We start from the raw sequence: 23,427 nt of genomic DNA on the forward strand, positions 1-23,427 counted from the left end.
AACAAAGAATCAAGCATTATATCTCAGGTGATTCTTATAATGAAGATGCTGATGTTATTCGAGTGGTAACTCCGGAAGCTTTCATCAAAGGTCGAATTGACAGTTCTGCAGAGTTCGACTTTGAATAGGTAACAGTACTGGTAATAAAAAGTTCGCGTTTTACTTTCTGAACAATGTTTTGTTGTTTTTGGAAAATATGAAAAATTACGAGATCGAAACGGAGTGGAGGAGACGCACGAGGAGGCGCCCCCATAGGCCGGCGCGGGCCCCATCCAGGCCACGCCGCCCTATGAGGAGGCCGCCTCGTCGCCCCTCTCCGACTCTGGTTCGACCTGGTACTTTCCGTTTGCCGTAAAAAATTATTCTATATAATCCCCCGGACCCCTGGACGTCCGTATATCGTTCTCTCGACGTGTTTTGTTTCGAGCTGTTTTCTACCAGGTTCTGCTCCGGATCTAGATCCATCATGTCTTCATCGGGAACTCCTAAGGACAGCTTCTTTGAGGACGTCGTCAACCCGTACATGAACGAGTTGAAGATGCACCCCAAGGAATTGCTGCTCGTAGATGGGGAGTTGCAGATCAAAGATGTTCAGGGTCCTAAAGGGGAAGGAAGCCTGGAAGATAGGATGGAGAAGCTAGAACAAGAGGTCTTCAATTACAAGAAGATGGCTGAGCATGAGGTGGATTTCTTCCACAAGATTGTGTCTGAACTTATTGATGGACACAAGAAGGAGACTGCAAAGCTGTGGGACGACATCCTCTCGCTTCACGACACCACCAACAAACTCCAAGCCCAACTCTATGATGTTCACAATCAAAACTGTGAGTATGAAAACAGGTTCAAACACATAAGCTATGCTGCTAGTTTCAGGATTCCCGAAACCAGGATGTCGTTTGTTGATGGAGAGCCTTTTCCTTGGAAGTCTGATGATGGGAATTCATCACCACCACCGCCAAAGGATTAATTCATCATCGGTATTGGCATCCCCTTGGTTTGTTCCAAGCTTGGGGGAGTGCCGCGGTATCACATCATCACTATCTTTTATTTTTTTACTATCAAGTAGTGTCATATCATGAGTAGGGAAGTTATCATATAAGATGGATTGTAGTATGGAAGTATCTCTCCTTTAGTTGGTTATCTATGTATCCCTTGGTGTGAGTTATCGTTATGGAATATTAATGAGAAGTCTTATCATTTACACATTGCACACCTTATTTTAGTTTGCAATCTCTACTATATGATTGATCTTGTTATTAGTATTGGTATCACTTTGGGAGCATTGAGTAAATCTATTTGGTTTTGGCAAACTTAGCATTGGTCAATAGCAACAACACTTTGAGATTTAAGTAGAAAAGAGAAATACATGTAGTTTTTTCATTGTCTTCCTTTCTTGTTAGCTCATAGCTTATTATTCTGAAGTTAAAATTATTTGTGCTTACAAGGAAGATGCATGATTGTTTCTATCACATGTATATTTGTTTGCTTCCCTCAACTCTTATGCTTGCTAATTAACCTTGCTAGCCAAAGACCTGTACTGAGAGGAAATGCTTCTCGTGCATCCATACTTTAGCCCAAACCTATGCCATTTGTGTCCACCATAACTACCTACTACATGGTATTTCCTGCCATTCCAAGTAAATACTTCATGTGCTACCTTTGAACAATTCAAAATTTACTATCTCTTATTTGTGTCAATGTTCTATAGCTCATGAGGAAGTATGTGGTGTTTTATCTTTCAATCTTGTTGGGCAACTTTCACTAATGGACTAGTGGCTTCATCTACTTATCCAATAACTTTGCAAAAAGAGCTGGCAATGGGGTTCCCAGTCCCAAATTAATTAACTTTCATAATTTTACAAATAGACACTCCTCCACGATATGTGATTGCTGGATGGCACCCGAGGATTCGATTAGCCGTGGCTTGAGAAAGCAAAGGTGGGGAGGAGTGTCATCTAAATAAAACTAAAATACAAAGGCACTCCTTCATGGTATGATATTGTTGGCAGGCACCCGAGGATTCGGTTAGCCATGGCTTGTGTAAGCAAAGGTTGGAAGGAGTGCCAACCAAAAATAAAACTTTATGGGAGCCGCTCTTCAAGAGTTTGTCTGGCAAGGGGGTTAGAGAACCCGCTACCATTCGTTGACAATAACAAACACCTCTCAAAACTGTACTTTTATTCTCCTTATATGATTTCAAAAATGAAAAAGCTCTAGCACATGATTTAATCCCTGCTTCCCTCTGAGAAGGGCCTGTCTTTTACTTTATGTTGAGTCGGTAAACCTATCTCCCTCCATCTTAAGCAAGCATTTGAGCTGTTGTGATCAGACTATCTATATTGTGATTCACTTCATCATGTCTTTTACTCTTCCTCGTTTAGTACAAGTTTTATCTGAATGAACATAGCTTTGAAAGTTATCAATGATTATGAGGAGATTATCATGATTGAGTATGCAAGTTGTGCCATATAAGCTTTAACATAAGAGCGCTGCTCGATGAATAAGTATAACCTGTTAATTGTTCTCTGACCAAGAACGAAGTTTGCCATTACCAATTATGATTTCTTGTGCACCTTTATTTGTGATTACTCTTTACTTGTTTCAAGTTGAACTATATGAGGAAGTTGTTCATTAGAATGTCTTGTGTGAGTTAATATGATGCTTCTTGTCCGTATTTTATTTATCGACTCTTCACTCCATAAACATGTGGTCCTGTTTACCGAGTTCAGTTTCGCTTGGGGACAAGCGAAGTCTAAGCTTGGGGGGGTTGATACGTCCATTTTGCATCACTATTTTGTATCATAATTTGCTGTTATTCATTGATATATTTCATATTTGGAGATGATACTTATGTTATTTCATCTATTTTGCATGTTTCATGATTATTGAGGGATCGCGCACCGGAGCCAGGATTCTGCTGGAAAAAGCGTCGTCAGAAGGCAATATTTTGGAAGATCAACAATTGCCAGAAATTATCTGAAAAATCCTATTTTTCCAGAAGACGAAGGGAGCCAGAAGGAGGAGCCGAGGAGGGCCGCCGTGGGCCCACCTCATAGGCTGGCGCGGCCCAAGTCCTGGTCGCGCCGCCCTGTGAGGAGGGGGCCCACAGCCCCCTCTGGCCTCCTCTCCTTCGCGTACATCTTCGTCCCGAAAACCTAAGACATGGGGAGAGTCGCGAAGAGTCACAGCCGCCTCTGCGGGGCGGAAAACACCAGAGAGAAAAGAGCTCTCCGGCAGGCTGAAATCTGCCGGGGAAATTCCCTCCCGGAGGGGGAAATCGACGCCATCGTCACCGCCATCGAGCTGGACATCATCTCCATCACCATCGTCATCATCTCCATCATCATCACCGCCATCTCCACCGCTGCACCTCGTCACCGATGTAACAATTAGGGTTGAATCTTGATTGTTTGATAGGGGAAACTCTTCCGGTATTGATCTCTACTTGTTATTGATGCTATTGAGTGAAACCATTGAACCAAGGTTTATGTTCAGATTGTTATTCATCATCATATCACCTCTGATCATGTTCCATATAATGTCTCGTGAGTAGTTCGTTTAGTTCCTGAGGACATGGGTGAAGTCTAAATGTTAGTACTGAATTATGGTTGAGTAATATTCAATGTTATGATATTTAAGTTGTGGTGTTATTCTTCTAGTGGTGTCATGTGAATGTCGACTACATGATACTTCACCTTTATGGGCCTAGGGGAATGCATCTTGTACTCGTTTGCTAATTGCGGGGTTGCCGGAGTGACAGAAACCTAAACCCCCGTTGGTATATCGATGCAGGAGGGATAGCAGGATCTCAGAGTTTAAGGCTGTGGTTAGATTTATCTTAATTACTTTCTTGTAGTTGCGGATGCTTGCAAGGGGTATAATCACAAGTATGTATTAGTCCTAGGAAGGGCGGTGCATTAGCATAGGTTCACCCACACAACACTTATCAAAACAATGAAGATTAATCAGCTACATGAAGCGAAAGCACTAGACTAAATCCCCGTGTGTCCTCAAGAACGTTTGGTCATTATAAGTAAACAAACCGGCTTGTCCTTTGTGCTAAAAATGATTGGGCCACTCGCTGCAATTATTACTCTCGCATTTTACTTACTCGTACTTTATTCAACTGCTGCATCAAAACCCCCTGAATACTTGTCTGTGAGCATCTACAGTGAATCCTTCACCGAAACTGCTTGTCAACACCTTCTGCTCCTCGTTGGGATCGACATTCTTACTTATCGAAAATACTACGATACACCCCCTATACTTGTGGGTCATCAACGGGTTGCTGAAATTTTCCCATATGCGCCTAATATCGCCGCCGCAGCTCCGCTTCCGCCGCCGCCGCCATGCCTCGTCTCGCGTCGAGCTCGCGGTACTGCCGCATCTCGAGCACGGGGTACCGCGGCGTCCGCGCGTGCCCCAAAGGTATGTATTACGCGGAGATACGTGACGGCGGCGAGCGCATCGGCCTCGGCACCTATGAGGTCGCGCGTGCGTACGACGTCGTGGCGTGGTGGCTCGGGCGCCCACGATCGTCGATGAATTTCCATGACGTGTGGACGCGCCAGCAGGCCGAGGATCTCGCGCCGCCGCCGTACATCGTTAGACAGGAGGAACAGCGCCGCCGCCGCGAGACGGAGCGCCGTTTGCACATCGCCGAGTGGGACGAGCTAGTGCTTCTGGCACATCATGAGAAAGGAGGCAATCAATTTGATTGCAACTAGCACAGAACGCACGGACACGAGAACTAGCTGGGACGCCACCGTAGCCGGCGAGGCCGTGCGAGCCGGCCACACCAAAGGAGGCAGTGACGGCATGCGACTATGCGAGCCTCCAACCGTCGGTGACGGCTTCAACGCCACAACTCCTTCACCTCTCCTTGCATCTCCGCCTCCCCATCCCGTACGCCTCCGACCAGAGCACGCAGGCCGGCGACCTTAGTTCCTCCCCATGCCGACGACCCCTGTCCCTTCTCCCTCCCCATGTCGGCTGTCCCCGTTTTTTCTTTCTTTTAATGGGTGGAGAGAGATGAATATACAAAGAGGAAGAATCTGACCCGCTGGTCCGTTTAGTCACTGACACAATAGAGATTCTCAGCCGGGATTAGTACCGTTCCTTCCTGGTCGCCAAACAGCTCTAGGGTTTAATTTAGATGTAGTTTAGGGTGCAAACGACAAGAATTTAGAGTTTAGGGTTTATTGCGTCAAACCTGTACAAATCCAGGGTTTAAAATAGACATTTTCCTAAACCTTTTCTACAATGCACACCTAATTGCATTGACTGCTATACGCGACATAGCGCGAGTGACGGAGTCACCTGCATCCATATCGTGCAAGCTGTCACTGCCGAAGATTGAAGTCAAAGCAAATTCGAACATTTCCACTCGCAAAGTGAACAACTTGCGCGCCACTCTAACGCATCACTTACTTAATTCCAATCCCAGGCCTGCCGGAAGCGGAAGACGCTGACTGAGTTCACGGCCATGGATAGCCCCGACACCACCGTCCAGGTCAGCGGCGGCGGCGGCGGGCGCGTGCTGCTGCTGCCGTTCCCGGGGATGCAGGGCCACGCCAACCCGATGCTGCAGCTCGGCCGCCGCCTAGCCTACCACGGCCTCCTCCCCACCCTCGTCCTCACCCGCCACGTCCTCTCCACCACCGCCCCCTCAGACTGCCCCTTCCCCGTGGCCGCCATCTCCGACGGCTTCGACGCCGGCGGGATCGCCTCCTGCCCCGACACCGCGGAGTACCTGCGCCGGATGGAAGCCGCTGGGTCGGACACACTGGCGCGGCTCCTGCTCGCCGCCGACGTGCGGGTGCTCGTGTACGACTCGCACCTGCCGTGGGCGCGGCGGGTCGCGCGGGATGCCGGCGTGGCCGCGGCCGCGTTCATGACGCAGATGTCCGCGGTGGACGTGGTCTACGGCGAGGCGCGCGCGGGGCGGGTGGCCCTGCCGCTGGCGGACGGGAGCGCGCTGCGTCGCCGGGGTGTGCTCAGCGTGGACCTTGGGCCCGAGGACGTGCCGCCGTTCGTGGCCAAGCCCGAGTGGTACCCGGCGTTCACGGACTCGGCGCTAGGGCAGTTCGACGGGCTGGAGGAGGCCGACGACGTGCTCGTCAACTCATTCCGCGAACTGGAACCCAAGGTGAGCACCACCTGTTTGTTGTTTTGATCAGTCCAAATCATGTCCCAGAAACAGAGACATACACATACCCTGGAGTGACTGGTATTGCACATCCGCTTAAGCATTCAAAATTCTGGATATATGACGTCTCCATGGATGCTGAACATGAATTCTTGACATGGTATTTGCTACACAGCAATGCTCTGCTCCCTAACTTCGTGACCTTTTTCTTATATATTTGTTTTTGGACTGAGCAGGAGGCAGATTACATGGAATTGAGATGGCGCGCAAAGACCGTCGGCCCTACATTGCCATCCTTCTACCTAGACGACGATCGTCTTCCATTGAATAAATCCTACGGCTTTAACCTTGTCTCAAACCCTGCCCCTTGCATGGCATGGCTTGACAAGCAGGCTTGTTGCTCTGTGGTCCTCGCATCCTATGGTACAGTTGCTAACCTTGATGCCACACAACTAGAAGAGCTAGGCTATGGGTTGTGCAATTCTGGAAAGGCTTTCCTTTGGGTGTTGAGGTCTGAAGAAGCAGAAAAGTTGCCTGATGAACTTTGTGGAAAATGCAACATGAAAGGCCTAATTGTTTCTTTTTGCCCTCAGCTGGAGGTATTGGCCCATAGAGCCACAGGTATAATATAAACTCATTTCTGCATATGTAACAAAAGGGCAAACAATTGTTAGTGGCATTTCGCAAGGACTGAAAGTAAGGTTTGCAATCTCCATAATGTAGGTTGTTTCTTGACGCATTGTGGATGGAACTCGACAACCGAAGCAATTGTCACTGGTGTACCCATGGTGGCAATACCACAATGGGCAGACCAACCGACAACCGCAAAGTTTGTGGAAAGCGCTTGGGGGATTGGCTTGCGTGCACGTCGGGATGGAAAAGGCTTGGTGAGGAGGGAAGAGATAGAGAGGTGTATCAAGGAGGTATTGGGTGGGGAAGAGTATAAGAGGAATGCTTCCAAGTGGATGCAAAAGGCCAAAAGCTCAATGCAGAAAGGAGGGAGCTCGGACAAGAATATTACAGATTTTGTGGCCAAGTATTTACCAAATTCAAGATCATACGAAGATGGTCATTCTTGATGGATTGATTTAAAGTCAACCCTCGCAGAGTTAACATATTTTCCATAGATTTTGGTTGTCTTGGAGTTGAAGTTAAACCACATTCCTATGTTGCATGACTTAAGAAGGAGGTTACTGTCTGGCAAACTGATTGTTCTCGGTTGCTAAAAAATGTTCAATTAATACACTGAAGGTTTGCTAATCATGTAACTGCTGCAGGTCAGAAAAATCACAATGCTTTTACATAGATAGAAGTATATATGATGTAATATACCAAGGCTAAAGAATGATTACCCAAATGGTATGCTCAAAATCTGATGCCTACATGTGTTCCAATAACCAATCAAGAGATACTGTAAAATCTGTAAATTTAGCTATGTGTTAAGAAGCATTAATAATCACTCTGCAACTTGCAATATGACTAAGTCTCAGATATAGAGGTGTAAGGAAACATTAACCATTATTCTTACAAAAATCACAACGATTCACAAATGTGGTGAGATGAATCATCCTATAACTCACTCTGAATATTTCATCTATAACAGGTTTAACTTTAAGGTTGGAGAACCTGTGCCTGTTAATCCTTGCCCATTTTTGCAGACACGGACATGAAATGAGTCAGGATCCTCCAGAATGCAGCGTCCAGAAGGAGGGACAACACAACCAAGAGTGTCCGGTATGCATGCACTGCTATAAGATTTTGTACTTGCCTCTTTTCTCCAGAAATGAAATATTTCTCAATGGTCACAATATAGTAATTAAGATACAAGAACGCATCTGTGCACTCCACATATAGTTTCACAGATCTAAAAATTTATATTTATTGATAAGTAACTATATTGCCACACTGTTATATATACACATACTTGCATTTTTACACAATCATGCAGGAGGTATATTTTTTCAGACACACAAAGGCGCCAACAGGTGGGTCAATCAACAAGCTAGGAAGCAAGGTAATCAAGCCGTCGGATAGGAAGGTTGCATCGCGACACCACACATGCCTTGCTTGTCTGGAATGTCCCTCTCCAGCCTGATATACCCATCCTCGCCCCATGACGTGCCCCACGAATTTTTGATCACCCAGAACTTGGTACCATCGTCAGCCACACCATACCCGACAGCAGCGACACCATGATCGAGGTTTGTGCCGCAGTCACCTGATAGCACACCGCCCTTGTAGAACTGGAAGAGGCTGTCTCCTCCGTCAACGGCCACAGACACTGGTTGTGCCGCCACCGCCTTCTGCAATGAAGCCTCGTCGTTGGCTGGCACGTCCTCGTGCCCCTTGATGGACGCAGCGGAGCTGGACACCCTGTTGGAGTTGCAGGTGCCGTCGGTTCCAGTGTAGGGGTAGTTGGCCTCGGTGTTTAGGCCACCGTTCTCCACGATGAATTCAAAGGCATTGTCCATGAGCCCACCCCCGCATCCATTGTCCGAGGTGTCACAGTCCACGAGCTCTTGTTCTGATAGAGAGATCAGTTTGCCGGTGCTCAGCTGCACAATTCCCTCCATGGATGCAACCGTGGAGAATGCCCAGCAACACCCTAAATATAAACAGGAATGAGTAATCTGGGAATGCAGTAGCATATCCTACAGTACACATGCTCTCATATTCAGTCATCTAGCTGAAATGTAAATTGAGCAGAGTTCAAACACAATGTGAATTTTAGCTTACCACATTTCCCTTGGTCCTTGACGGGAGTGACAGCGCCTTTGGTTCTCCAGTCCACGGAAGTCGGGAGAGTATCAAGACTGACGTTCTCGTACCTAAACCCTGTCATCCTTCGGTCCTTGCTACCACCCACCGACAGTTTATAACCAGTGTGCTTGGACCTGAACTCATCATTGGTGATATCTGCGAATTGGTTGGTCTCAAGCCAGAACTTGTCGTTCCTAGCGTTCACTGACTCTATGAACGCCACGTTGGCCTTAAAGACCTCCAACCGACGTGCTTTCTCAGACACGTCACTGTACGTGCGCCCATACTTTGCCATCCACTGCTCATGCCTCACAACCATAGACCGATCATCGCTGAGGTCACGTGCCGCTAGAGTGCTAATCACACAGGCGCACGCGACGGCTGCAACGATGAAACTAACCGAGTAACTAGCAGCCATGGCTGGGGAGGTATGTTGGAGTGTGCGGTTAAGGTGGTACTGTGGTGCTCTTGTTGTGTGGTATTTGTGAGTGGCAATGTTGATTATATATAGATGAGATGAGGTGAGACGTGTTGGACATAGTAAACTGCTGAGATTTTGGGTTAGGAAGATAGTGACTTTTTTTTGACATAAGGAAGATAGTGACTTGTTGAGTGCCGTGAATCGGAAGTTCAGTTGTTAAATAAATAACATGCATTAGCTTTTGGGGTGAGCTGAGCAGTATTTAATACAGTTCCACTAAAAAGTTACGTAATCTTGTAGGCTAGTCAAATAAACACACGATTTAATTACCTTGATGCAGCAAGACTTAGTGTTGATGATTAATTAATGAATCTGAGTCGGTCCCAACAGCAATACGCTTTTGGCAAGGTCCACCGTGTAATTCCATCTGCCTGCCAGTTTCCCTTATCTTTCCATATAGCTGCTGCATCTCTTCAGCAAAAATATGTTTGTGAGAACTGCTATAGTGAAACGCTAACTACATGTAAATAAAGCTCTTTCTGTTCTGTAAGTAGGGCTTAAAAAGAGATGATGAGGCTTGGTCAAGAATATATGGTCAATGTATAAGAACATAAGCAACGTTCAGTACAATAAATGAGAAAAATCAAGTAAAGCTACACTTAAACCGTGCAGTACGGAGATCAAGTAACTGCAGTTCAGAAAATGTTATCATACAGATAGAAACTATATGAAAGAATTTATTAAACCTGAAGATGTATGCTAACATGGTATGCTGCAATACTGGTGGCTCCATGCGTTACAATGACTAATCAGGAGAAAGAAACTTGTATGTTGGTTTGGAAGCAGGGGATGCTATATACTCTGGAAATTTGGCAGTTGCGTCACAAATTGCACGATTTCCATTGCTATTCCAACCTCATTCACTACAAGAGGCCATATCAAATTAGGTACAGAAAACTATCAAACTATCAAACCCATGCTCTTCCAAATCATGTTACTGCAGTCATAAAAAAAATGCTTTTACATGGACAGAATTCTGTATATGATTAAATATTATTATAATTTTGCAAGGGTTCTGCATGATGTAATTTACCAAGTCTAAAGAAAGATTGCCCAAATGACATGCTGAAAAGCTGGGTCCTACATGCATTGCAGTGACCAATCAGGAGAATAAAATTATACCCGGGTAACAAAGCAGAGATTCTTGTAAAATTTGTATTGATATTAATTATGTCATATGAACACTTGGGGATTGAATCATCATGTATCCATATGAATCCTACCATTTCCTCTACGTTCAGCAGCCCTGCTACAACCAACTCCGTAGAATCATTTCCTCTCATATTCATACACTTGACTGTTGGGTGTTTCTTGCTTAAAGAACATTCCTGATACCCTCTCCTCTAACACCATCAATGTTTCTTTTGATCCAATAGTTGTTGGAGTTTTGTACTGACTGGGCGACGTGTCCCCTTACCTTTGAGACAAAAAAAAATCTATATTTCGGGATTGAGCAGGAGGCTGATTATATGGAGTCGCGATGGCGTGCAAAGACTGTTGGTCCAACATTGCCATCGTTCTACCTAGATGACAGTCGTCTTCCATTGAATAAGTTATATGGTTTCAACCTTGTCTCAAACACTTCTCTCCATGCATGTCATGGCTAGCTAGACACCCAGGCTCCTAGCTCTGTGATACTCGCGTCCTATGGTATGGTTGCTAACCTCGACATGAGACAGCTAGAAGAGCTAGGACATGGATTGTGCAAGTCCAGACAACTTTTCCTTTGGGTGTTGAGGTACGAAGAAGTTGCCTGATGAACTCTGTAGAAAATGCAACATAAAAGGCCTAATTGCTTCTTTTTGCCCTCAGCTGGAGGTATTGGGCCATAGAGCCACAAACCATCTACTACATACCAATAAAAGCCACCCCCAACACCTCATACCCAAATCTCTGCATGCTTCATCCCAATCTCTCTTTGCTCTTCCATCGCCATAGCCAAGATTTAGTACAACCACTCGGACAAGAACATGTTCACTGGCTTTTCCAATGTAGTCCTCCACATAGAGAGAACTTCGGTGATGTGCCAGAGTTGTCCGTCTCGGTACCTCCCCTAGCCATGGTACCCCAATTACTCATGTCTCATGCAGGGGGGTGGGGGTGTAACCGAAGAAGAGTGGTGATGAGGACGAGGAGGAGGACAAGGGAGGAATAGGTATGAGTGATTAAGCTACAGCTAAAACCCTGGTTTTCTTACCCTAGTTCATCTATAGAAGCCCCTTGTTCATATAATGGTTTTCAAATCGAGATCCTTATCATTGGATTACTAGTGGGATCTGAGAACTAGAGGCGAGCACAACAACAACAACGCCCGAGATCTTGAGCGGCTAGATTTTCGTAAACGCACACGTGGCGATTTAGGTGAGGGAGGGTTGTGGACGACGGCGTGTCTTCGGCTCGCTCGGTGCTCCAAAGATCTTTCTCTCTCTATATATATTTATTTATTTACTATGATAATTATTAATAGACCAGTGAATTTCTTTTGTAACAAAAGAGGAAATTAATTCTCACTCACTTATAGCCAGGTGGACTTCTCGTAGGAAACGAAGCAGATGCAGAAAAGAAGCGGCCCACAAGTTAGTTAGAAGTCCAGAATGCAAAGCCCATCTTAGAGTCAAGACCCTGTGGGCGGGACCTGTTAGTAGGATGCACGGCGGCGCTCTCCTTTCTTCTACAGGGGTGGCGGCGGCGGCGGCGACGGCGGCGCTCTCCTTTCCGGCGATGAATCCCAGGATGGCGGCGGCGGCGTAAGTTGAGCCAGGCAGGTAAAGCATATTTTCAACCAAACACCCATCTGTCCTCTCTTTCACTCTCGTTCTGGCCGTATTCGATCGATGTCGCGCCGAGGAAATCCCGATCGATCTGCGCTTCTGGACAAGAAGCATCGCATTGCACGTTCTCTTGTCCTGTAGTAGCGGGTGGTTGCGTGGCCTGCATCCTCGTATATGGCCGATGCATGCCCAACCTATTGTAAGAAGCAGAATTTATGCAGTGTCATTTGGTGAGGGTAGAAGATATGGGGTTCCAGGTTGGCTCAGGATGTGGATGCTCTAATTTTAGTGGACACTGGGGGTACATTTATATTGATCCGATTTCTTGATTACCACCTGGATTTAGTTTGTGATGCTATAGTTGGATCATACATAGGAAATTACTAATTTAGTTACTATTTACATATTGCTTTCATAGGTCCAAAACTCGCCCCATGCACGCCTACCTATAATTAATTAGTGGCCACTCCATTTTAAATGATCTAAATTTACAATGGGAGAAATACAGTCAAATGATCTAATTAATGTACATCCATGGATAGTACTCCATTCACAAGAGAAATGCCACTACATACTACAGCACTAGAAATACTTCTATCTTTTGGCGTTCTGCCGAACAAGTTGCTGGTGCATCCTTTGCTGGCATGATTCCTCAGCTACCCAGACTCCATCTCCGGGATTTACTCCCAGTTGACATGGTCCGCAGGATTTCTAGCGATCTCCAGTCGGCGTCGGACGTGATGGTCGGCCGCCGCTTCCGCTCCATGTGGCAGCACCTCAGTGCTAGCCGCAGGAGCCGCTCCACCTGCAGCTCCGGCCAGCTCCCAGCGGACGCATCCAGCAGGCTGTGCACGGCATCCATCTTCATCGCCTCCCGCACCTGCTCGGCGATGTTGAGGTCGAGCAGCCCCGTGAGCACCTGCAGGATCACCACGCCGAACGCGTACACGTCCGACTCCGTGGTGAGCTCGCCCGTCATGAAGAAGACCGGGTCCATGTACCCTATCGTGCCCATCGGGTTCGTCCGCCGGCAGACTGTGTCCTCATCCAGCGGCTTCATGTGCACCACGCGCGCCGTCCCGAAGTCCCCTAGCCGGCTGACATTCCTGGCGTCAAGGAGGATGTTCGCCAGCTTCATGTCCGCATGGATAATGGCGTGGGGGCGGCTGGAGTGCAGGTGTGCCAGCGCGGAACGCTGCTCGGCGAGGATCCTGATGCGGTCTCTCCATGGGAGCCCATTGGAGAGCCCATCCTTGAGCGTGCCGTTGGCGAGGTGCTCGTAAACGAGGGCGCATGACTCCTGGCATACACCGATTAGCCTCACAATGTGTGGGTGCTCGATTCTGCTCAGCACTACAACCTGGGGAGTTCCAAATACGATTGACATTTCATCCATTTATGATAATGCAGTTCAGGAGATGTTTCTCCAAGTACTAAGGTATGCAAGCCCGTTACTTGTTTCATCTACTCAGCTACATTTTTAAAGTTGTTTGATATATGTAAGGAGTATGGCTGTATGGGTGATAGCTGATTATCCATCAACATGGTGTTAAAATGTGTAAAAAAAGTTCTCATTCAAGAAATGCAGAAACCTGGGTCCTGTCAGAATTATACTACAGTTCAGATGGAAATACCTACTTATTACTGTCTACGGAATGAAGGTTTGCTTCTTCCTATGGTTTTTCTTAGGCCATGTCATGTCCATCCTCAGGCAGTTAAATGATAGTTTATTATATTTACCTCCTGTTGAAACTCTGGGAAACCTTGACTTCCACGGGCTCTCAACAACTTGATAGCCACTGGCACGCCACCTAGTTTTCCTTTGTACACTGGGCCATAGCCTCCTTCACCTATCAAATTTTGCGATGAGAAGTTATTGGTCGCTCTCCCAATTTGCAACTCGGAGAACTGCACAATGTGTTCTCTAATTTGCAGCTCTGGGCATCTGTTTTTTGATAAGGTCATCTCCTTCAGCAAAACATTCCTTTTTCTAGGTGACAAGATGCTCTCTTCATAAGTATGGCCCTCATCTTGCAGGTCTTTCAATTTGCTTTGGAGTTTCTCCATTTCTTCCTGTACAAAACAAAATGCGGCATATTGAACAAGTAATCAAGAGATTAAGTGATGCACTGTGTTGTGTGACATAAACATTGTGTCCCATGATTTTTATCACTTATTTTTCCGTTTTCCTGACTCCACGTATCCAACTAATCTTCTTTATTAATAATTTTATTTTGAACATATTATCATTGTCATAAGTTAGGATCTTCACATAGCCATGTTTTACTGTACAAGCTTTACTAGTTTTGATTTCAAATCGAATAGGCTATGGAAAATGTTGTATCATGCGACTTTTACCATCAATTTTGCAGCTTGTTGAGTAACATTTCTGCAACTGTGCATCTCATCAGATTGATCGGCACTCTCTTCGGGAAAAATTTCTACTTCCACATAAGCATTTGATTCCTCTTTTTCTTGTTCAGCTTCCTGCAGATCATACCGGAATGGAGCAAAAGTTGATGTTATTTACACAAGAGCACAAACTGCATCTTTTGAAAGTTATACATGTTCTTCTGACCACATATACTTCATCAGCATTGCCTTTGAGGTAACAGTGGTAAATATAATGTCTGTTCAAACATACTTAACCGCAGAGTGAACTCAAATACAATGATATTTGTTTCATTATGTGTGGGCAAACTTAAAGGGTAGGCAGAAATTTGGAATGCATATGACCTAGTAGTAGCTGTCTTGAAAACATAATTAAGTCAAGTTATAGTTATACCATTGCTAATTGATCAGTACCATCCATTTGAATCACCCCATCCTCACCTATGATTTCATCTGCCTGAAATGAGACATACTTGAGAATACACCACCAGTTAGGACGGAAACTCTGAACCATGGTCATAAGCATGTAAACTGAAACAGTTATTGTTTCCATGTGTGTATTGCTTTACTAAAAAGTTGCTTACAAAATCACTTGCTGGTGTTGTGTAGCCATCAGATCTGTTGCTCAGCTCATGTGTACATGCCAACAATTCAGAGCTCCCCGCACATCCAGTGCTTCCAGTATGCTTCAGATGATCATTGCTGCACTTAAAAATGATCTCATCCATCAAGTAATCACTGGATTTGATCCAGATATTACTGAAAGTAGTTCATCTGCAGTTATGGAGTTCAGAGAACCTTTACCTAGTGGACATGTATTTTCCATTGAGCACCACCCAAATTTGACAGCATTTGCGAAGCACCACTTGCCTTGACATATTCCTGCATAATTTGGTTTAGTGTTATATTGTTATATTCGCTAAGGTATTGTTCATTTTTTGTGTGTGTTCATGTTACATTGAGTAACATATACCAAGACAGAAATGCTTTCTTTTTGGAATCAGTTCACTTTACGATCTCACCTCGAACCAATGACAATTCTTTTAATTTTGAGCTTCTTTACTAGGTTCACAAGACCAGCAAGAATGTCATCGTGTGTAAGGTAATGTGCCCTAACCTGCAAAGACACATGCCTGTTTACGAAACATGTTTTCTGTAAAATGACTTTCTTGTTACCCTTATTATTCAGAACATAATGTAGTATTTATCGATCCTTCTCCACATGGTTTGTTTGATTAGTTGTTAACCTGATATAAAATAATAACTTTATTTTGTTGCACCTCTGAGCTCATTCATGATAGTAAACAATAGTATCAAGTAGAAAGCTTGGTGAGCAATTCTGTAACCTTATTTATCTCAATATGAACTAAAATCTTAGGATAGAATGGCATTACCTCTCTTGAATCACATAGGTTTTTGTATCGTGATAACATCCTGACCATTGTTTCTGTTTCTCTGCTTCTATGCATCTCCTTCTCCTTTTCATTTGCATACTTGTATGGTACCTTGCTACCCACTGCAGTTGTTGGCATGAACAGACAATTATTTACACAGATCATGAGAAAAATAAGGTTATATTTTATCCTGTTAATATTTGTGTTCATCAAATGTAGCTATTTTTTTGTAGTAAGTTACAACATTTTTACTACCCACTGCAGCTGCTCTGTGTATAGCAGGAAAAAGGCTATATCGTATCGGGGAAGTTATTAATTAGGCATTTCCTTTACTGGCCTGGTAGAAAAATTAGGAGGTTGTAGAAGCTATGATGGCTACAAATAATTAAATCATGACAAGAAGTAAAAAATATCACCCTCCTACTAGCGACAATTTTCTGATTCTTGTTTATAGGATTGTATAGCATATTACTTTCTATTCAACACAACTTAAATGGCTGTGCCATGAATTGAACAGGGGTGACCCTTAGAGCTATGTAAAGGATAAAAAGCTTTGGCTGAAGAAATCTTACTGAAGGGCATCCACTTTGATGGCCAGTGAACATTGACAAGAACTATGGTGGCCGTTGGGAAATTTGCAGCAGCCCATAGGATGTTAGCCTTCTCCTTTCTGAAATTCTTACCGACAGCGATATGAACCTCTTCTTCATCCATCTTGGTTGCTCCCTATATGTACCCTAAATAAAATAAAGAATCAATATCAAATCTGGTTTCTGCTTTTGCTATCTTGTTCAGCAGAACCAGATCCACACATGCACCACCATTCAAACAGAGAAGGCAAAAATATTTAGAAATGGTCTAAAAGGCTTGTGAAAATACCTAATGTGCCGCACCACTTTTCATCAACTCAGGGGCATCAATATCAGTCTCATCTTCGTCTTGTGCCGTATCTTTTTCTTGTAACTGAAACTGTTTGGGAGGCCTTGGCAGTAAAAGCCTTTGTTTTTGCTAGGAAGTATCAGTTCATAGAAGGAAGTACAGATGCTGGTTGTGGTTTTAAAGAGGAGATTCTAGGATTTGGTCTTCCACTGATTGTCTTCCTTTGGGTCCCAAGTGTAGTCCAATGAGAAAAAAGTTTGGTTTAAATTCAGGAAGAGCTGGTTTATCCTTTCAGTAGCCATTTGACTGTACAAGGTAGATAATAATTTATGGGATTTTTTGTAGCTTGAAAACCTTTCCTGCATACTTGGAAAAAACTCAGTTTCGCTAACTGTTTGAAAAGCAAATAGATGTTGCACTAATTTTGTATGCATATTTGGCGTGTTGGAAGTAAAGTAATAATTAATTTATATCTAATCCAGATGGAGATCTTGGTATTTCTGTGAAATTTCCACTACTTCCAAGAAGCTAGTGTACATGCCTGCCGTGGATGATTGTCTTTTGATGCTTAGCAATGAAGCTGTCCAATTAGATGGTGATCATCACAGGTCATCCCATCTGCCTAGCTGGCAGTGCCCATCAAAGGGTTGCTTTCAAAATGCGGAAAAATTGTCCAGGATATGTAATTCTGATACGATTGGACATTTGCAGTAGAGTTCTTTCCATGGAGATGGCTCTAACATAGTTCTTGCTCTCAAGCTGTCAATATAGTAATGTACACCATGACATCTCCTGATTTTTGTAAGCATGTACTGACCAGAATATACCAGCATTATACCTTGAGCTACTATACATGAAGATTGAGGGTGCAGCTTGTATCCATTGAAATCTCCATAAGACTCATTTGGACGGAAGTGCTTGTCGAGAAGAAATTGCACAAGAATGCAGTCTTGACATAGTCTATCGCAGATGATGAACTGGTCTCCCATGGAAAATCAATGTCAAGATAATCTATACAAGTTACTGATCATATTATAGTGGTAATTTCGTCAGCTGTTTGAGGAAAGGACACCATAACTTTTGAATTTGTTGACTGACTTGCATAGGTAAGAGAATTTGACAAAATTGGGTATATCACACATCTTTTAGAGAAGGTTTTGTGCAACTCTATGGATTTGAGTGATTCATAAGAGGAGAAAAGAGGCATGCGTACTGACGGAAGGACATTGCGATTTGATTTTCATTATCTAGATGTTATTTCTGATCATTCCAGACTTTTAGAAAAGACTTCAATAATGGATATAACATTTAAATTGACATTGTAATTCACACATGTGGCTGTAGCCTGTAGATTATTGATGGTTCTATTTGGATATGCACTTCCATTCACTAACTTCGACATTCAGAGGCCAGAACCATAACTATATTGATTGTTCACTTGAGCAATGTGCACATGTACCAGAAATATCATCACAAAAACAGTTTTCTCTTAATAAATCCATGTACAAAGTCCAGCATGCCACTGATGGAGCTCCAAGTTATTACATTTACATATAAGTTTTGCTAAAGAAGCAAAACAAAAAAGCACCAGTAGCTCTTCCAGAATACACGCGGCAGTGTTCCGTTTCTTGTGGTTTATGTAGGGAGTTACACACCTGTAGCCCATGTTCCTTGGCGATAAAGCTAACTTATTAATTTGCGTTTGTCTGCAGCCATTCTTGGATTGCAGAACGGAGGGCATGGTTCGGCAAAAGATCACGGTGGAATAGCTCAAGGTTTGTCATGGGTGATGTCTGGTGTCCACTGTCAATCCACTCCCTTATAGCTTCGGCTTCATAGGTAAAACCATCTGCAGCAATTAGAGGCTCCCTCATTACATCCTGCACCGCATAAATGCAAGGGTGAAGCGACCTGAAATTGCAAATCTTGTCTATGCAAGAAAAACAACTGGCTCTGGCTAAAATGATTCAGAATAATAATTGGAAATAAAAGTTCAGGTAAAAATAAGGTTAATCAAACATGCTTCAGATATTTTACAGATATCCCTCCATACATATCAACTGACAGTAGAGGAAAATGATACTCACCAAGTAAAATTTATGACTCACCTGTAGTATTGGACAGATGAAGTAGGATGGCACGCCACCAAGGTCTTCGGATACTGATTTAAATGACAAGGAACATAGCATAATGGAAGTAGATTTCAAAATCGGTTCAAGTACAGTCCAAACCTCTGTTCGCAGGTCAGGGCGATTTTTTCTTCTGATTTCACAACAGCTCAGACCAACCCGAGCCAATTGTTCAGCCTGCATAGCTGGCCAATCCCCAGCAGATGAATCCAATATTGCCACCAAGCAATCCTTTTCCACTGCCCGTTGCACATCTTTCAACAGCCCGAATCCTGGTCTTCCAGTCAAGAGGCGTAGGAGCACGATTCCGAAAGAGTATACATCAGATTGGGGTGTCAGATCACCAGTCATAACATATTCAGGATCAATATACGCAAAGGATCCCTTTGGGTGGGTATGCCTATATAGAGTGGTTGTGTTCCTGAACTCATCAGTGAACATACGGCACACACCGAAACCACTGAGCTTTGCTACATTATGCCCATCAAGAATAATGTTAGATGCTTTGAGGTCGCTATGAACAATGCTATGAGGTTTATTAGAATGGAGGAAGATCAGTGCGGAGCAAACATCAGAAATGATGCGGGTTCGCAACTGCCATCCAAGAGGTTTAGAATTGTTCTTGCAAGCCAAGCGGTCATCCAAGCTTCCATTGGGCATGTATTCGTAGACAAGAGCCTGATCCTCCTTGCAAGCTCCTATAAGAGTAACCAGGTTTGGATGCCTCACCCTGCTGAGAATCTCTACCTGCAAAGTAGGCATATTTAACAACTTACAACACAGTAATTTATTTGAACCAGCAAAATATGTGATGAAAGAAAGCAAATAGTTAACTAGAACCAATAATTCAACCTCTTGATTGAACTGTGACTGTGTGTTTTCACGATTCAACTTCTTTATTGCTACATGTGTGTGCCGAAGAAAGCCCTTGTACACACTGCCGTAAACACTTTCTCCAACCTTCAATGAGTGGTCAAAGTTGTTGGTTGCTTCTCTAATCTCTGAGCAGGATAGTTCTGTTATGTGCATTGTCCCCTCTGCGGCTGCACTAGACTCTCCTTTCTTTGCATGTAGTGCTTCTACCTCTCTTACAGCTTTGTCACACTGCAACATCAAATCCTTGATGATACGGTCTGAGTGGGCAGTTCTCTTCTCCAGGGCCAATCGTTTCTTGCGCTCATCTTGAAGTTCTGCACAAAGTTTATCGGTTTTTTGAGTGAGTCTCTCAACTTCCTCCATTGTTGTTGTCATCTTCTCCTCTATTTCATTCCTTTGCTTAACTTCTCCAAAGTACAGATTCTCGGAATCTCGTGCCTGTTTGACAGACTAAATGTGAGAAAGTATTTCATTCAAATATGTAGCTGCCAGTTATCCAAAACAAAGGCTCCACATTTGTTAATTTGTTCACAGATTTATTATTGATGGTAAATTTTCTGAAGGTGTTTCACAAGTCAAGAGCTTCTTACAAATAATGCTCCCGGTTTCATGCATCCATACATCTAAATTAACTATAATGTTAGTATACTTGATATGACAAATGCAAGTTAAGCTACTCTTACTTTCTGGAGAGCCTCAACTAACTCCCTTTCTGCCTTCCTGCGACTGCATATTTCTTCATAAGCTTGTTTCCATACACTATCTAACTCCCGGAGCATACACTGGAATTTATTTTCAGGCTCGTCAAATTCTTTAACAATTTCCTGCATGAGGTAAGGTAAGAACTTCACATCAAGAACTTTTTGAATATGTAACTGTTTTCGTCTAGAGGTTAAACTAGCATGATGTAATGATAATCTGTTTTGCGTACAAATGACCTCTCTTTCAAATCTTAATGAAAACGATACAGAAGCCTTTTGCGTGTTCTGGAAAAAAAGATCAAGCTTACATTTTCATTATCGTACGATCTGCACGGACTTGCCCTTTCGGTCTGCAGTGCGATGTTTGGCTTTTGTAGCCACGTGTTTGAAATGCACCACGTCTCTGATAAGCTGGTTGTCCTATCCAGTGATAGCTGCTGATCACCAGACTTTTGCACATCTTCCTGCATTGCTTCATTTCTAAGGGGAATATCCTTCCTAGAATATAGAAGGCGAAGGAAAGGAGGGAAATATGTCAAATGGGCTGGCTACGTAACCCTAATAACATGCATGAAGATTATTCGCAGACAACCAGCCGCACCTATGGTAAACGAGTGTTCCTTTGCAAATGTACCATATTTTGCAGAGAGGATCTGCCCGCTGTTGTACAGCTTGTGCTTTCTTGGATCTGAGGTCCTTCATATTCCTGAAACTCGTGAAACAATGAGTTGCTTTTTTGTTTGTGGTAATACTAATGAACCGCCAAGTGTTCAATTATAGCAATCATCCATAAACGTCGACAAAGACCACTAGAGATATTTGTGGCATACTTTGTGTAATGTTCATTGGCTGCTGCCCCCATGACGAGCGCGGTGACACGGTGCTCGGAGATGAGCTTCACTAGCCCCTGTGCTACATCGTCTGATTCAACCACAAGCTTCTCAGCTTGTACCTAGAAATATTACATGTAGGTCAATTTGTCATGTTTCTGCATATTGCATATTAATTTTGCTTTGCATTCTGTGAGGTGACTGTGAAGCAAACAAAACCTTTTGCTGTGCACACAAGAGCAGGTGCTGATCCAGGATGTCACTGATCTTTTGCAGCTCCATCTTCTTGTATGCAACCAGCTGCTGCTCTTGCACCTGGCTAGCAGGAATCCTGTTGCCCACTGCAAAACAAAGATTTGAGACATGAACATCTGCATCCATAGTTTGCTACTGTTGTAGTTTTATAATTTTCGGATATTGTTGTGTACTTCCTCAGTTGTATAAAGAGTTTTCTGCATATTTAGTATACATGGAGGCCTGCAGGAAATATAAATTGCATATTCCTTCTCAAGTTTAACATGTTGTTTTCTTTTCACCGCATGCACAACTCATGTTTGATCCTATGAAAAGTAAATTCTCATGAGAAATAAAAAATAAATAAACAAATCTAAATGGGCCAAATATGATTTGATATTCCTAAAAAATCATATTTGAGTTGATTTTGTTGCATAAAGGCAGTACTTTCCACTAATATCGCTGCTGTATTTTTGCAGCTTTCGTGGTTGCTGGAACTATGTGGTATGGATCAACAACAACCCCAATTGAACTATTTGGGCCTACTGAATCAGGGACACTTTTAACGAGAAATATATCAAAGAGTTGGCAATAATTTTGCTGAAAATCTTAGTTTATCAGAAGCTTGGCCTAAAATTCTCAAAAAATTAGCCTTTTTATGATTATATTGGTAATAATCTGGGAAAAGGGGGATTATTCAGAGCAGGGTCAATGGATAATGGGGATGGAATAGCTGTTGGATGGTTAGAACATCCTCTCTTTAGTAGAGATAAAGAAGGACGTGAGCTTTTTGTACGTCATATGCCTACTTTCTTTTAGAACATTTTCGTCAATTTTATTTAAATTTAAATTAAAGCTCTAACATTTATTATTTATTATGGATCGGAGGGAGCCTCCACGCTTATTATGGGTTAAGGGAGTAATATATTTGTGTACGGAGTAACCGAGTAAGAGCAAGCAAATCCGTTTTAATCGGAAGAAAAGAATGGGAAGAAAAGAAATAAATTTTCCCACGGAACAGTAGAGGACATGGTACAGGAGACGCACTGATGGGGATGAATCTGGGCTTGGAGTAGACATGGAGCAGCACGAAGGTGGCGGCAGTGGCGTCGTCTTGGCTGGGGAACCTGTGCAGCGCCCACAGCACCATGGCCTTGGACTCCCCCGCCCCCACCGCCACGTACACCTTCTTCCCCTCCCCGCCGCCGGAGAAGGAGGAGGAGGACGTGTCCCGCGATTCGCCGGCGGGCGACGCAGGTGAGCCGCCGGCCGTGCCGTCCATCGCAGCTAGCTTCTCTGTCGTTCTCAATCCGCAGCTCAGCTTTGGAGTCGTCCCCCGCGACTTGCCATTTTATGCCTGCCTACTTGCACATTGATAAAAGATATCTGATCTTTCTCTGGCTCATTATGAATTTGTTTATGCATAGATTGACTGGTTAGAGTAGCTGTACACACACAGACGGCTGAATTAATTAAGCTATGTATGATGTGATGGTATCATGGTAATATATTAGCGTGGATGAATGAATTTCCCAGTAATCTCACTGTAATCGCCATGGAAGGAGCTAGCTGTGCCTTTCTCACGGTGGACGACTTTCGGAGTCAAGTGAGGCAAGATTGTCCTGGTTCCTGCTTGCATCATCGTGTCTTCTTTACAGAGAAATTGTAGAAAAGATTTTGTTGTTATCTGCAAGTTTATGATATACTCCTTACTCTGAAAGTTGAAGCTAGCGGATTGGGGCGCCAACTGGGGGGGTTATCATCAATTTTACCGGGCTGAACTGCTGGTGGGTAACAGCAGCTAAACCATTTTGCGTACAGTCTCTGCCGACA

At 43.9% G+C, this 23,427-nt stretch overlaps 4 protein-coding genes across 5 annotated transcripts in view; 1 reads left to right on the plus strand and 3 right to left on the minus strand.

The window, feature by feature from the left end:
- The first annotated feature begins 5,404 nt into the window (after positions 1-5,404).
- The window catches only part of LOC127331128 (UDP-glucosyltransferase UGT13248), a 35,893-nt gene continuing 17,870 nt past the window's right edge, over positions 5,405-23,427 (plus strand). The window contains exons 1-9 of one of the 2 annotated variants that reach the window (XM_051357196.2): positions 5,405-6,148; positions 6,385-6,769; positions 6,872-7,882; positions 11,911-12,154; positions 14,644-14,768; positions 15,618-15,653; positions 17,307-17,930; positions 18,537-18,663; positions 22,074-22,851. In XM_051357196.2, coding sequence (XP_051213156.1) covers positions 5,486-6,148; positions 6,385-6,769; positions 6,872-7,227 — 1,404 coding nt within the window. In that variant the 5' untranslated portion in view covers positions 5,405-5,485 and the 3' untranslated portion in view covers positions 7,228-7,882; positions 11,911-12,154; positions 14,644-14,768; ... (2 more) ...; positions 18,537-18,663; positions 22,074-22,851. Of the gene's footprint in view, positions 6,149-6,384; positions 6,770-6,871; positions 7,883-11,910; positions 12,155-14,643; positions 14,769-15,617; positions 15,654-17,306; positions 17,931-18,536; positions 18,664-22,073; positions 22,852-23,427 lie in introns of those variants that run through there. The other variant, XM_051357197.2, reaches the window with a different exon arrangement.
- Positions 8,167-9,326, minus strand: LOC127328205 (senescence-specific cysteine protease SAG39). The gene is made up of 2 exons (XM_051354821.1): positions 8,885-9,326; positions 8,167-8,753 (listed from the first exon to the last, which is right to left on the minus strand). The coding sequence occupies exons 1-2, from the start codon at positions 9,324-9,326 to the stop codon at positions 8,167-8,169; spliced, it is 1,029 nt and encodes a 342-aa protein (XP_051210781.1).
- Positions 12,718-16,951, minus strand: LOC127331120 (U-box domain-containing protein 33). Its single transcript, XM_051357190.2, has 10 exons — positions 16,825-16,951; positions 16,518-16,682; positions 15,946-16,067; positions 15,574-15,668; positions 15,356-15,433; positions 15,136-15,253; positions 14,946-15,023; positions 14,519-14,647; positions 13,901-14,233; positions 12,718-13,520 (listed from the first exon to the last, which is right to left on the minus strand). Exons 2-10 carry the CDS (start codon positions 16,657-16,659, stop codon positions 12,813-12,815), a joined length of 1,803 nt encoding a protein of 600 aa, XP_051213150.1. The 5' UTR covers positions 16,660-16,682; positions 16,825-16,951; the 3' UTR covers positions 12,718-12,812.
- LOC127331119 (U-box domain-containing protein 33) lies at positions 18,290-23,115 on the minus strand. The gene is made up of 9 exons (XM_051357188.2): positions 22,642-23,115; positions 21,580-21,701; positions 21,361-21,482; positions 21,132-21,236; positions 20,839-21,028; positions 20,513-20,653; positions 19,806-20,267; positions 18,933-19,700; positions 18,290-18,704 (listed from the first exon to the last, which is right to left on the minus strand). Exons 1-9 carry the CDS (start codon positions 22,874-22,876, stop codon positions 18,516-18,518), a joined length of 2,334 nt encoding a protein of 777 aa, XP_051213148.1. The 5' UTR covers positions 22,877-23,115; the 3' UTR covers positions 18,290-18,515.

The sequence above is a fragment of the Lolium perenne genome, chromosome 2 (genome assembly GCF_019359855.2).
Source record: "Lolium perenne isolate Kyuss_39 chromosome 2, Kyuss_2.0, whole genome shotgun sequence".
Lineage (NCBI taxonomy): Eukaryota > Viridiplantae > Streptophyta > Magnoliopsida > Poales > Poaceae > Lolium > Lolium perenne.